A 15873-nucleotide genomic window follows, 5' to 3' on the forward strand; every position below is an offset into this window, starting at 1 on the left:
TGCTATCTTAAATTTTAAGTCAAAAATTGAGGTAGAAATTTCTCCCAAGTCCAGGTTTACTTTATATATGCAACATTTACTGGCTGGATCCCCGTCTGCCTGTTCAGGTGGACGGTAAAGATCCCATGACACCTTTCGAAAAGGGAAGGGCATTTCTCTCTCTCCTGGTGTCCTGGCCAACAATCTCCCAGATAAAATTGCTCACTCACTTTATCGCTGTTTATGGGACTTCTCTGTGCACAAATTGGCTGCTGCATTTGCCTACAAAACACAGTGACTATACACAGTGACTATAAATCCTGTGGAGCGTTTTGAAATGTCCTCTGGAGATGAAAGACGCCGAGCACCCAGAATTTGGCAAATAAATGTTGAAGCTGTGTTTCTGCAAGTGAGGTTTAGAAACAAACGGTTTCAAAGTTAAGACTGAATTCAACAATTTGCCAAATTGTGGACTCTTCTATATTGTATTTTATGGCTTCTTGCTCGAGTCAAATCACTGAGAAAACAGTGTGAATAGGCCAAGAAACAGAGAAATTTTATTTTCAATAGCTCCGCATCTCGTCAATGTAATTAATAATAATACTCCTTACATTTGATACAGCACCTTATCGTTGCTTCACAGAATATATTTAAAGTGGATTGACTGTATATTTTGTGAGCGCAATGCTGCAACGAATTGCTCACAGCAGTGTCCCACAAACAGTGACCAATTTATTATTCTTTTTTATTCATTTTTCAAGGGATTATTACCCCCATAAAGCAACCGCCAATCGACTAACAACTGAGCTCCTAATTACTGCTAGGTAAACAGAGTTTACCTAGCAGTAATTAGGAGTAAGGAAACTCTGTTTACCTAGCAGTAATGTGGAGCAAGGAAACTTGCCCAACGTTTCGCCCTATCCAGGAATCAAACTGATATATACACAAACACAGGTTTCGCCCCGCCTGGGAATCAAACACAGGTCTTCTCGCTTGTGAGACGAATGCTCTAACCAATACGCTACAGGACTCCACAATACTGACTGATTCTTCTGCCAGTGGGGGGGCGGGGATGGGGGAGGTTCAAGAGCGACGTGGATGAAGGTTAGACTCAACAGCCTGATTCAACCAACTACAGGGATCATTTCCGATGCATTGTGTAACTTGACTTGCAGTGAAATGATCCTCAGTACTTCATTTTATCAACTGCTTGGAGGAGACTTACAGGGACGTAAGCAAGGAGAATGATGGATGTATGGTGGAAACATCTCACTCCTGTCTCTCCCTCCCTCCCCCACAAGCGAGGCTGAATCTGAACCAACCAGGGGTGAGTTATCTCTCTGACATCACCTGAATGACACCCAATTGCCCCCCACCCCCAACCCACGACCATCGCCCCACCCTCATCCCTCCCTCTCCACCCCCGACAAGCCAATAGATTTATTGGAAACATAATGATTCCCTTCTGTGCAATTTTTAAGTATATTGTTTGATTGCAACATGCGATTTTATTACACTGTTGAAAGAAAATTATGGCACATGGGAAAAACAAGCTTTGTCAAGACATGTGGCTTTCATTCCCTTAACCCTTTGCCCTGGTTACTGGAAGAGTAGGGTGATGGTGGTGTGTGTGCGTGTGCTGGGGGGGTAGGAGGAAAGGGGGGAGAAAATGAAGGTGGGGGTGCGGTTTCCTCCCAAAATGAAGAAAAAAATCTGTTTGGATGAGTTGGAAAAGCAAACGGAGATAGTTGCTAGAATGGCGATTTCATTTTGGATGTGGTTTCAGAGCAAAGAGAGAGGGGGATTGTTCCAATTTATGACGTTGGCGAAATCCGGGATGTGAGGAGAGTATGTCTTGCTGTTCAGGGCGTCTTGTGTGTCCCTGCAGCTGCTGTGTCAGTGCAAGAGAGTTCCTTCCCAAAGCTGCCACATCATCAGGGAGTTTAGCATTACTGCAACTGGCCTGATCTAGTCTACTACTGACCCCCATTGGCAAGGGACAATGGGATTCAGCTTATGGAGACCTGCTAACTCCATATACGTCTGTCTGCTCCCTCCACTCAGTGGGCTCTGGTCTGTTCCACATCCTCTGCCTGGTCCGCCCTACCATCAGTGGGCAGAACTTCAGCCTCTCTGCCCCCATGCTTTGGAACTCCATCCCACAGTCCCTTCGCTTCACTCCCTCCCTTGACTCCTTCAAGGTCCGTCTCAACACCCTCCTCTTTGATAGCGCCTTTGGTCACTTTCCTACCCCTGCCCGCCCTGCCCTCCACCCTCCCTGATCTCAACCCCCAGCTTGAGTCCAAATCCCTGACTGTCCAGCATCTTGGGCCATCCTCCTGACGTGAAAGACGTTTTACAAATATCATTTTGCATTGTATTGTACTTGCTGGACAAGCAGTGGGAAAGCTTGCCAGGTATTGCTGTCAATGGCAAGCAATGCCATTTTAGCCAGTTAGTCTCCAACAGTTACCCCAATGCACACTCTGGGGACCCCAAGCCTTGGCTCTTACCAACCTGGGCTTAATAACTTCTGGAATTAGATAAGCAGGATGTATCCCTCTAGGGAGAGAGAGAGAGTGAGTGCATTCCATTCCAACAATCTCTCTCTGGACTTTCCACGTGTTGGTGTGATGAATAAAAATCTCAGTTTGGTTTGGAGACTCTTAAGCACAGTGATGGGTTTCCACATATGTCAGACACCCGGCTGGGCAAAAAGAAGGAATGACTATTTTTATTTGGAGGTTTGTTGGCCAGGACACAAGGACAGACACCCTTATCTCACCGAATCGGTTATTTAATGTCCACCCAATCAGGCATAGCTGAGACCTCAGCTTTAATGGGTCAAAGTGAATTCTGACATGTAGGAAGGACTGTGTACTTGGAGCTGGGGAGCATTCTTGCATCTGTTCATTGTAACATTAATTGGTCGAATGCAGCAGTGGGCAAAGTTCAGGGTTTTCCACCTAAGCATTTTGAGTCATTAATTGTATGTTAGTAATTAAAAATGGAACTCAGTGAGCTTGGCTGGGAATCTACCTTCTAAACTCCACAAAGGAGTCCCGTAGCGTAGTGGTTAGAGCACTCGGCTCGCAAACGGGAGGGCCCGAGTCAATTCCCGGACAGGGCGAAACCTTAGGCAAGTTTCCTTACTCTACTCACACGAAACTGTTTACCTAGCAGTAAGTAGGAACCTGGTTGTTAATAGATTGGTGGATCGATTTCCAGGGGTAATAATCCCTCCAAAAGATATAAGAATAAATTGGCCACTCAATTCACTGTGTTTGTGGGATACAGCTGTAGGCAATTGGCTGCTGCATTTGGCTCACAAAATGTCACATCTGGCTCACAGTCACTACACTTTCCGGTATATTCTGTGAAGCGCTTTAAGACATCTCAAAGATGTGATAAGATGCTGTATCAAATACAAGAATTATTATTATTATATTTTGTCAAGTGCTTTGAGATGTCTCAACCACGTGATAAGGTGCTATAACAAATGCAAGGATTATTATTAATATTAGCATCAAAGCAATGTTGGAAAACTCTTTTAGCTGAGTACTTCCATACATCTGTGTTCAAAATAAATAGGATTACTGCAAATGGACTTCAATGGAGGTTCCAAAGTGCATCGTACAATCTGCGATTTAATGATGGAAATGTTGAAAACTATAAAATGCCTTTACACAGAGTGAGGTTGGAATGTGGAGCTCTCTGCCACAAAACCATAGGTGAAGCAGAGCCCATCAATTCTCTGAAAAGCAAATTAGAAAGATGTTAAGATGTTTGAAGATGTCAAAGGACGGAGGAGGGGGCTGGGGGCGGGGGAGATGTCGCTGATCAATGGTACGACATTCCTCCCAGTCCATTCGGCTGCAAAATACAGTCACTACACTTAATAATAATGCTTGTTATAGCGTCTTTTCACATCATTGAGACATCCCAAAGCACTTCATGGAATATATCGTAAAGCGGATTGACTATGTATTTTGTGATCGAAACGCGACAACCAATTGCACACGGCAGTGTCCCACAAACAGTCATGGATTGATTTTTAAAAATTTTTTTAAGGGATTATTACCCACAGAAAGCTAATTGACTAATGGGTTCCTACTTACTGCTAGGTAAACAGAGGCGTGGGGAGCAAGGAAACTTGCACCACCCTGAAATCAAACATAGGTCCTTTCACTTGTGAGGTGAGCGTTCTAACCACTATGCTACTGGACTGCACTTTACACTTAATCCCACAAAGTACTTTGAGGCATCCTCCTGACGTGGAAGGCGCTGTATCAAATGTGAGAGTTCCTATTTTTATTGTTGTCAGTAGTAACCATAAGATTATTTTGCCTTAAAATTCAAATCCCCAGAATTGTGGAAACCTCCTATTCAGTCTCAATTTGAAAGCTGACTTTCTGCACTCAAAAAAAAGTGACTAAATTTTGAACCATCTTGAGCTTTAAGATAAAAAGTAACTATTTGAGATAGTCGGTAAAATATTGCTTTGATGCTAAAAAACAATAATAATAGCTCTTGCATGTCATAGCGCCTTATCATATCATTGAGACGCTTCAAAGCGCTCACAGAATATACTATAAAGTGAATTGACTGAATATTTTGTGGGCGAAACGCGGTAGTCAATTGTGCACAGCGTCATCCACAAACAGTCTGGGATTGAGTGAAAAAAATAATCCCTTTTTGTAAGGGATTATTACCTTGTCAATTGACTGCAACAACAACTTACACTTATATAGCGCACCTTACATAGGGTAGTGTCCCAGACTGCTTGGCAACTGCGTTTCTACTTATTGCTAACAGAGGTGTGTGGAGTAAGGACATTTTCCTATGGTTTCGCCCCACATGGGGATCGAACTTGGGTCATCTCGCTTACGAAGCGAGTGCTCTAACCACGATGCTACAAGACTCCAGAACTAGATAAAAGGAGCCAGCTATAAGGGTATGTGGGAAATAGTTGCAAAATGGGACTGAAAGGATTGCTCTAAAAGGAGCCTACACAGACACAATGGCCTGCATAGACTTTGTCTGGGTTGTAAATTTCTGATTCTAGGTCAAAGCTAGGTGGAATTTCATGCCCTGAGGAGCGTGATTAGATTGTGATGTTCATATGGTGAAGAAAAACAGTGCAGACTTGATGGGACAAAAGGCCTGTTTCTGTGCTGTAAAATTGTACAATCCCTTGACATATTCTGTCACGTACCCAGAGAACATTTTTTCTCATAGTCTCTTCTTTGACCTATAGATATTTGACTTTCGATTGAAGACAAATTGGAATTTATTTTACTTTAATCAACAGAATTGTTTGACAAACACAGAGATCTCCATATCAGCGGATCCTTTGAAAAATTAGACTACTACAAGGGATTATTTATAATTGTTCCTTTTTTTTGGTCACTGGGAGCTCTGTCTGTTTATGTTTTAAATAGTTATTGTCTGTAGTAAATGCCAGCAATCATCGCTTGAGAACTGGCTACTGAGCCCCAAGCATGAGGCATTTGATTGATAATAACAATTTGATTTGATATTGCATATTCCTTGCATTTGATATAACTCCTTATCACATCTTCAGGATGTCTCAAAGCGCTTCACAAAATATACTGTAAAGTGAATTGATTATATATTTGTGGGTGAAACCCGGCAGCCAATTGCCCACAGCAATGTCCCACAAAGAGTCGTAGATTGAGTGACCAAATTATTACTTTTTAAAAAAATTTGGATCTTTTGCATCCTCTCTATGCCTGGATAGTCTTTCTACAGTGAGTTCCCAAAACTAATAAAAATAACAATCATTATCATCCTCGCATTTAATGTAGCACCTTATCACATTATCACATTGTACAAACATCTCAAAGTTCTTCACAAGATTTAATGTAAGGTATAGTGACTGTGCTTTTTGTGGGCAAAACACGGCCACCAATTTGCGCACAATGTCCTACAAACAGCCATGACTTGAATGATCAATTCTGGGGGATTGTTAGCCAGGATACCAGGGAGAAAAACTCCCTTCTCTTTTTGAATAGTGCCGCGGGATCTTTAACGTCAGCCTAGATTGTGAGCACAAAATTCTTATGTGGAACTTGTAAGTATAACCTTCTGACTCAGGAAGAGTATAAGCAAGTGAGCCAGGCTGACACCTGGGCTGATTAAGCATCGTACCTTTTACAACCATTGATCTCTGGCACTTGTTAAAGTGTTTTGTGGGTTTGGGAAATGGTTATAGAGCAATGAGCACCAATGTTGCAAAGAATGAGCAAGAAAAAATGTACTGTGTTGTCGGTGCCGTCCTTATGATGAGACGTTCAAATGAGGTCCTGTCTGGCCATTAAAGATCACATAACAAAGATTTACAAAGAGTATACAGCACGCAACCAGTCCGTGACAGTGTTTATACTCCACATGAGTCTCCCTTCGCTCGTTACTCCCTCCCATACCCTTCTGTTCCCTCTCCCTCATGTGAAGGTCTAGTTTCGGTTTCCCCCAGCCTTTCAGGCAATGCTTTCCAGATCCCAACAACTCGCTGCGTGAAAACATTTCTCCTCACCTCCCCTCTGTTTTATTTAACAAGTATTTTAACTTGGTGTCCTCGGGTTACTGACCCTCCCGCCAGTGGGAATAGTTTCTCCTTGTTCACCCTATTGAATCCCCTCATCATTTTGAAAACTTCTATTAAGTCTCCTTTTAATCTTCTCTGCTCCAAGGAGAATAATCCGAGCTTCTCTAACCTCTCCTGATAACTGAAGCCCCTCATTCCTGGTACCATTCTGGTCAATCTCCTTTGCTCCCTCTCCAATGTCTTGACATCCTTCCTAAAGTGTGGGGCCCAGAACTGAACACAGTCTCTCGCTGAGGCCTAACCAGTGTTTTATATAAAGGTTCATCAGAACTTCCTGACTGTTGTACTCTATGCCCCTATTTATAAAGCCTCGTATCCCGTAGGCTTTTTTAACAGCTTTATCTGCCTGTCCGGCCACCTTCAAAGATTTACTATATGACCCCCAGGTCTCTCTGTCCCTTCACCCTTTAAGATTGTCCCATCAGCTTATATTGCCTCTCCTCATTCTTCCTCATTCTTCCTCTTCCGTATTTCTCTGCCACATGCCTGCCCACTTTACCAGTCTGTTTATGTCCATTTGCCGTCTGATACTATCCTCCTCACTATTTATTACTTTTCCTAGCTTAGTAACATAGTATTGCTGGGGTTACTTTAATAATAATAAGCATTGCATTTGATATAAAGTGGTTCACTTGTCTCAAAGCGCTTCACGAAGCGAAGAACATAAAGACTGACTGCAAGAGCTTTTATAAATATATATATAAAGAGGAAGAGGGGAACCAAGAAGAAAATGATAGTGAGCAACTTGGGGTGATTAATATTAGTAAAGAAATGGTTTTAGGTAAATTATCAGGTCTTAAAAGTGATAAATCTCTTGGACCTGATGGCCTACATCCTAGGGTTTTAAAAGAGGTGGCTACTGAGGTAGTGGATGGCTTGTCTTTGATCTTCCAAAATTCTCTGGATTCTGGAACGGTTCCCATTGATTGGAAGATTGCAAACGTAACACCACTATTTAAGAAGGGTGGGAGAGAGAAGATGGGGAACTATAGACCAGGTAGTCTGACATCAGTGGGACTGAAAATTCTTGAGTCCTTAATTAAGGATGTCGTTATGGGATTCCTGGAAGACCATAACACGATTAGGCAGTCAACATGGCTTTACAAAAGGGAAGTCATGCTTCACTAATCTTTTAGAGTTTTTTGAAGATGTATCTAGCAGGTTAGATAGGGGGGAACCAGTAGATGTAGTATATTTAGATTTTAAAAAGACATTTGACAAAGTGCCACACAAAAGGCTATTGCACAACGTTAAGACCCAGGGGAGCATGGATTAGCATGGATTGAAGAGTGGATAACGGGTAGAAAACAGAGAGTCATAAACGGATCATTCTCAAATTGGCAGGATGTGACGAGTGGAGTGCCACAAGGATCAGAGCTTGGGCCTCAGCTATTTACAATTTACATCAATGATCCAGACGAGGACATTGAATGTAACGTATCTAAATTTGCGGATGACACTAAACTCGGTGGGACAGTAAGCTCTGAGGATGATGCAGAAAGATTGCAACGGGATATAGATAGGCTCGGGGAGTGGGCGAGTAGGTGGCAGATGGAATTTAATGTGGGGAAGTGTGAAGTTATTCACCTAGGTAGAAAAAATCGAAAAACAGATTATTTTCTAGAGGGGGAGAGATTAGATAGTGTTAGTGTTCTGAGAGATTTGGGTGTCCTTGTACACCAGCCTCAAAAAGTTAGTTTGCAGGTGCAGCAGCAACTAAGAGGGCGAACGGCATGTTAGCGTTCATTGCAAAAGGTTTAGAGTACAAGAGTAGGGAAGTCTCGCTGCAGCTGTGTAGGGCTTTGGTGAGAACGCAGTTTTGATCTCCTTATTTAAAAAAGGACATACTTGTCCTCGAGGGGGTGCAGCGTAGATTCACTCGGTTAGTTCCTGGGATGAGGGGACTGACCTATGAGGATAGGCTGAATAAACTAGGGCTGTATTCTCTAGAGTACAGAAGAATTAGGGGAGATCTTATTGAAACATATAAGATTCTTAAAGGGCTGATAAAGTAGTCGCTGAGGGTCTGTTTCCCCTAAAAGGAGAATCTATAACCAGGGGTCACAGTGTTAAGATTAAGGGTCAGCCTTTTAGAACAGAGTTGAGGAAACATTTCTTCACTCAGAGGGCAGTGAATTTATGGAATTCACTCCCCCAGAAGGCTGTAGGTGCTCAGTCCTTGAACATCTTCAAGGCTGAGACTGATAGATTTTTTNAAAAATAGAGGGATTAGGGCATATGGGGATAGGGCAGGTAATTAGAGTTAGGTCTGAAGATCAGCCATGATCTTATCGAATGGCGGGACAGCTCGAGGGGCGAATGGCCGACTCCTGCTCCTAATTCTTATGTTCTTAGGTTCTTATGTAGAATATACTGTAAATTGTAAAGACCATATTTTGTGGGCGAAATGCGACAGCCAATTGCACCCATTTGGCTTGGAGGGTTGACAGGAGCTGTGACAAAGGATTTCTTGCCCCCAGTGACTGGTCTGCCCCTTCAAGGCCTGGTGCGGTTATTGGGTCAGTCCTACCCAAAGCTCTTATTGGAAGTTGCCCTGTAGCTCATTTAATCAACTGCAGCTCCTTGCAGAGAGCTTTGCTATAACCACTGGATGTGGTTCAGTAGATTGGCAGCACTAATGGTGTTGATTTAAGAGGCGATAAGTGAGCGTTGCAAATCAGTCCAGGGCGTGTGCTAAAATCACCCCAGGCAGATAACTGCCCCTCTTTCAGAAACAACCCCCAAAAAAGCCACTTCCGAATATCTTATCAGATGCTATGCTAAATGCAAAATTAAAAAAATGAAAAATAATAGTTTGGTCACACTGTTTGTGGCACTGCTGTGCACAATTGGCTGCTGCATTTTGCCCACAAAAAAACAGTCAATTCATAGATTATACAGCACAGCAGGAGACCATTCAGCCTATCGTGTCTGTGCTGTCACTTCACTTCTGTGAAGAGCTTTGAGAAGTCTCAAAGACATGATAAAGCCCTGTATCAAATGCAACAATTATTATTATAATATAATTTTCTCTTCCCTTCGCCTACACTAAATTGTGGTTCCCCCACTGTTGGTGTGAAAACAGTTTGCAAATGGAAGAGAAAAAGAAAGGTGATTAAGATTCCAGCAAATCTTGGAGAAGGAATGTGTAAGGGAATTTCACATATGTTAAGTTTTGCAAGATCTCAATATTCATGTAGATATAATTTTATATACAGTATATGTTTGTACAGGCATAAATGCATACAGACAAACTCACACAAGCATAAATACACACACACACAGACACAGACAAACACACACACGCATAAATACACACAGTTTGTGAGAAGGGGTGGGGGGTGTTTAAAAAAAATGACATAGGTTTACCATTCGAGCAATGAGATCCCAAAAGACTCGCCAATATTTAGGTTTATGTCACATCCAGCGGATGTATAAGGTTTAGATTGATTTGGGCAAACTAAAATTTGTTGTTAAAGACAAGAATTCTCTCTCTATATATATAGAGAGAAATATATATATAGACATATATATATTGTATATATATATAAATAAATGACACCCAAGTCTCCCCCAGGATAAATGCTCAGCGGGAATCGGCCTTTGAATAAAGACTGGTTTGTTCCATAATGAAACAAATGTGTCCTGGAGATGTGAGACTGATAAGTATGAGAGGGTTTCGGATCTGCCGATGACTCCACTAACACACACCAACAGGAACAGCCCTGCGTTACACTGCCATTGTTCCATTGCCATCGGGATACAGACAAGTCCATGTATGTGGCTGTGGTTCAAAGTGTAAGTAAGCGTTCACACTGAAATCATTTCTATTCGCTTTCTATTCGCTCTCGGCCCGGTCTCTATCTTGCGCTCAGACACACAGCGACACAGAGACACACAGACACACAGACAGACAGACGCACACAGACACACACACACACACACGGATACAGATACACACAGAGAGACAGATACACACAAACACACACACAGAGACAGATACACAGACAGACACACACACAGACAGACACACAGAGACACACAGAGAGACACTGAGACAGACAAACATACACAGGGATAAGCCCACACACACACACACACACACAGACACACAAACCATTTGACACTGAAATCCGACTCCAGATTTTCAAATGATTTTCGTTGAATTCGTAATTCCTCTCCCGATTCCGAGTGTTTTTTTTTAAAAAAAACAAAAACCTGTTAAAATCCCCTCATTGTAATTCTATTATGTTTTGTTTTACAAACCGACTGTTACAATGTCTGTGCGTCTCAGAGACGCCACCCGGCGGGGAGGCCGCGGTGTGAGTGCAAGTTGTTGTAGTTGTTGTTGTGACTAAGTTGGGGATGTTTGCAGTGAATGGGGACAGAAGGGCGGCCTGTCTGTGTGTCTGTGTCTGTGTCTGTGTGTCTGTGTGTGTGTCTGTATGTGCTCTGTGTGTGTCTCTGTGTGTGTGTGTGAGTGCCTGTATGTGTGTCTGTGTGTGTGTCTCTCTGTGTGTGTGAGTGTCTGTATGTGTGTCTCTGTGTGTGTCTCTGTGTGTGTGTACTCTCTGTGGGACATCAGTCTCTACTTCAGACAGATTTGTAAGTGCAATCTTGCCGTTTCCCTGGTTCCTTTCCTCTCCTTCCCAGAGCATCTCTCCTCTCTCTCTCCCTCCCCCCTCTCTCTCCCTCCCCCCCTCCCCATGTCCTTCCTACCTGTTACTGTGATGTTGCTGTAGGAGTTGGATAACTGCTCTTTCAGGAGAGAGACTTGCATCTGAGACGCTTTTTCTCGCTGCAGTTCAAGCATTATATCCGGATGTTGGGCGATTTTGCAACCTTTCTGCTTGTCCAGGGCAATGGCGCTCCTCACAATATCTGTGTGCGGATTGCCATAAAATCAGATTGAGCTATTTTATATACAGCAAATATAAACATAATACAGTCCTTGCTCGAGTGGAGGGGAGGTGGGGACGAGTACAGAGGAAGGATAGACACATAGATAAGAGTGTATGAACATGCAAGGGGTTTTAAAATAGCATCCCCCCCCCCCCCCCACCACAACACATTACAAGTATCAATGTCTGGGTTGCGATTTTTCTAAACTTTGCACTTAATTGCGAGGCTAACGAACAACAAAAAGGTTGAATAATGCAGAATCTCACGTCCGACCTTTATGTGGATGATTTCCAGATCCCTCTCACACCCACATACACACTCACACAGACTCAACATCTAATCAATTATGTGGGCGCTCAACAGGGCACGTGTGTGTCTGTGTGTGTGAGTGTCGGTTAGTTTGACACATACACTAAATTATTATTAAATGTATGTATTTCAACGATTTACATATGGGCGAGTTTCACATTTAAACAATTATTTGTTAGTGTCACACTTAGGGTTAGGGATATCTGTAAATATCTATTGGTTTCACATTAGATACATTTGTGTGTTGATATATTGAGTGTGTAAACACGTGTCAGTTTCACACTAATATAATGATTAGTTAGTTCCACACAATCTATATGTAAGTATGGGTTAGAGTCACACTATATATAATTGTTACTCACATAAATGTAAGGGTGTTAGTTTCACACCACTGTGTATACAATTAAGTGTCAGTTTTGCACACATTGTACATACGTAAACATGTTTCAGTTTCATACCTAATATAATTATTTATTATTTTTTTCCCCGCAATGTATAACAAATATATTGTGAAGACGCGATAAGGAACTATATCAATTGGAAGTATTATTATTAATATTATGATTATATCAGTTTCACGCTAAATATTATTAGTTTCACACATTGTTTATATGTAAAAAGTGTTGGTTTCACGCACTTTCTATGAATACAACGCTCAGATATTGACAGCCACATATAAATGGTAATTATGTATACAGTTTAGATTATGCGGTATATAGAGCTAACTTTACTTGTATGTCTGAATGAGTTAAATATCTATCTATCTATATAATCATAGATACATAGATAGAAAAGGATTGAAGCCATTCGGACGGTGTGGACATGTTTGATAGAGATACAATCGGGTGGAGACATAGCAGAATTGAGGGTATAATATGCACATCGTTCCCACTATTCTGTGTGTAAGTTACACGGTGTAAACCACCCGCGGGGGGTAACTAAAGCCTTGTGCAGAGGGGGGGGGGGGGGGGGGGGGCGCGGGGCTCAGACTGACACAGGCGCCTCATGTACCATCTTCGTAGTTTTTGAGGTAATAGTCCGGTCCGGGTCGGCCCCGTTTTTTCTGGGAATGTCGATGGTTCTGGAATTGGAGGAAATCTGTCCTTTTTCCACCGAAACGCAGGAAAGCCGGAGAAAGCCCTCTGGCGAGGGTTACAAGCCGCTTGGAGCTGAAATGGGGGAAGGAAGGAAACACATGCACACACATGTACACACACACACAGACACACATACATACACACCACATACACACCGACACACACATGCACATAGACACACACACACACACATACATACATACATACATACAGACACACACACACACACATACACACACACAGACACACACATACATACACACAGACACGCACATACATACACACAGACACACACATACATACACAGACACGCACATACATACACACAGACACACACAGACATATACACGCACAGACATACACACACAGACACATACATACACCCACAGACACATACATACACAGACACATACATATACACAAACACAAACACATACACACACAGAGTAAACTGAAACTGATTTAAATAATGTTTAGCAGTTTGTTTAAAACCCGCCTCACTGCCAGGAGAGAAAATACAATAATGATAATAATAAGAATAATAATGAATCTGACAAAATGTAAAATATTTCTATATTTCATATGAGAGGGGAATTTTTTTATCAATTAAAAATAATTCAATTAACTCTCCCCACACAAAAAACAAAACAAATTGAACACATTTTTGGTGCGTTTGTTGATTTCTATATATTTAATACAATACAAAATTACATCTGTACGTCAATATAATATATAATACAACATATATATATAAAAACCCGGACGATAGAGTGGCAACTTGCGATTTATTTTTTAAAGTGTCGTTAGTAAAGTGGGAGAGAGAAAAAATAGCATTGCGGACCGATATTCCGCAATTTAAACAGCCTTCGCTTTTCAGAGAGGGACTAAGTGATTTATGGGATGTAACGGAGAGAGAGAGAGGGTGAAAAAGACACGAGTGACTGAGTATCTTAATTAAACCGCGGTCCCAGCCCTGAACTTTTCTGATGGTCAAAGGTAATAGAGCACAACAAGTCGAGGTGCGATTCAAATAGGGGGGAAATACTCAATCGACCACAGAGGGAGAGAAAAGGAGAGAGAGAGAGAGAGAGTAGGAGACGGAGTGGGGGACGACGACTCGATATTAACTCGGAAAGTCGCTAAAAAAAAATAAGCCGGACTTGTATAAAGAATTCTAGCGACACTTTGGAGCATTTTAAGAACTGCCTTTGTTCATTTCATTACATATATATATCTTTAACAGTTTACACACGTCTCAAGTGCTTGGAACTCGCAAAAGTATTTGATCGCTAGAAATTTTAACACTGTTGTTTCGGACTCCATATGTTTACACAATCGCCCCCACCCCCACCCAAAAAATACGAAGGGAGGATATGTTTACAGTCTTAAATATACCATTACAGGTTTTACAGCCATCGCTTGAGTTTGGGGGACAATGCTTTTAAGCAACAAAAAAGAAAGAAACTATTGCAATCTGAAAACAGATTGAGACAAAGTTGAGACAAAGTTTTGGAATAAAATTAACTTGTCTCATAAACTTTTTTTATAATTATAATTTTTATAAACACTCTCCTTCAGACAGTCTTATATTTCCAAGGTATAATTTTTCCTTTAACAAAATATAACCCCTCTGAAACTCTCGACAAACTGGTTTTGCGAGATTATTATTAATAATAATATTATTTAATGACGATTATTTATAATAACGTATTATTGAATTGTGCTGCCGTTTACGTTTGCGAAAGTGTTGGATTATGAAGACCAAACGAATTGAGGGGAAAAAATCATAAATAGAGGAAGATTTGGGGGGGAGAGAGGAGGGGGTCCCTTTATAATGGTAAAAGCCGTGTATTTTCCAGCGAATAACCACAAAATAGCATTTGTTTTCGTTAACAAAAAAAAGAAAAAGAATCAAAACCCCATTGCCATATATAAATAATATATATATGTGTGTGTGTGTGTGTAAAGCTTTAACGCGTCTCCTTATAAAGTCTTTACAAAGAAGGAATTGAGGGTCAAATCTCATTTCAGAGTCGATTTCGCTTTGAAATCGACAAAGAGAGAAAGAGAAACACACACTTCAACTTCACCGTCAAACGTTATTCACACATCAACACACAGACACTTACTCTAATCCGAAAGTATTAAGATGTTGAGGGGGTGGGGGAGGGGGAGGGGGGGTATGTTTTCTCTCTCACCTTAGGAAATCGATCCAGCCATCGTGTATGACCGCAGGGTCCAGTTGGATGGACAGAAAGTTCTCGTTGACCGTCTTGAAGGAGTGTTTGGTGTTGACATCCAGGAGGATGAGGGTCCTTGGCTCCTTGACTTGGCTCCTTCCCTGACTGGAGCCCACAGACCCGGACTGGCGACCCCCGGCGTGAGAAGCAGCAGCCGACAGGGACATGGCCAGCAAATAGGCGGCTGAGATCCTGAGGACCAGACTGGTGCGGGCGGTGAGACTGAAGGCAATCAGCAACATCCCGGGGCAGTGATGGCCTGGACACTGCAGGAGAGGGGAGGGGAGGGGATTAATCCACGGCTCACACTGCAGCTTGAGAGTCCAGTCAGTTTATTTCTCTCTCTCTCCCTCTCTCTCTGTGTGTGTGTGTGTGTGGTTTACAATGTTTTGATGCTGTGTTTGCAAATTCCCATTCACGCCCCTTTTTTATATTCCAGCCTTTCCAGTAACCCACGCCAGGGGCAAGGGTTCCCACACGCCTCCCTCCCCCCTCCCTCCCTCTCTCCCTTTCTCTCTTAAGATAAACCTCTGCCCTCAGACGCCGCTTCTATTTTAGTCTGAAATCACCTCGAGGGAATGGCACTTTTTGTCGGCAAAACCGAGATTGCTATTTAAAGGCAACGTGCCCACCTCCAGATGAGACTGTCACCGCAATCCGCCTGACTCGCCACTTTACCCTTAACCAGAGCATTGATATTCTTCTGCTAATTAACCAG

General features: G+C 42.2%; 1 protein-coding gene across 1 annotated transcript; it reads right to left on the bottom strand.

The window, feature by feature from the left end:
* Window positions 1–9722: 9722 nt before the first annotated feature.
* Window positions 9723–15631, bottom strand: LOC121849468 (inactive heparanase-2-like). The gene is made up of 4 exons (XM_042336787.1): window positions 15114–15631; window positions 12830–12987; window positions 11327–11488; window positions 9723–9739 (listed from the first exon to the last, which is right to left on the bottom strand). The coding sequence occupies exons 1-4, from the start codon at window positions 15395–15397 to the stop codon at window positions 9723–9725; spliced, it is 621 nt and encodes a 206-aa protein (XP_042192721.1). The 5' UTR covers window positions 15398–15631.
* Window positions 15632–15873: the final 242 nt, after the last annotated feature.

This window comes from Callorhinchus milii, unplaced genomic scaffold (genome assembly GCF_018977255.1).
Source record: "Callorhinchus milii isolate IMCB2004 unplaced genomic scaffold, IMCB_Cmil_1.0 Scaffold7, whole genome shotgun sequence".
Taxonomy (NCBI): Eukaryota; Metazoa; Chordata; class Chondrichthyes; order Chimaeriformes; family Callorhinchidae; genus Callorhinchus; species Callorhinchus milii.

Bases quoted from the DNA above. Each gene is read 5' to 3' on its own strand.
- LOC121849468 (XM_042336787.1), bottom strand. From the start codon at position 15,397: ATGTTGCTGATTGCCTTCAGTCTCACCGCCCGCACCAGTCTGGTCCTC. The intron at 12,988-15,113 runs GTGAGAGAGAAA...CCCCCATTTCAG, and splicing joins GGCTGGATCGATTTCCTAAG to CTCCAAGCGGCTTGTAACCC. The intron at 11,489-12,829 runs GTACATGAGGCG...ATCCGCACACAG, and splicing joins CCTCAAAAACTACGAAGATG to ATATTGTGAGGAGCGCCATT.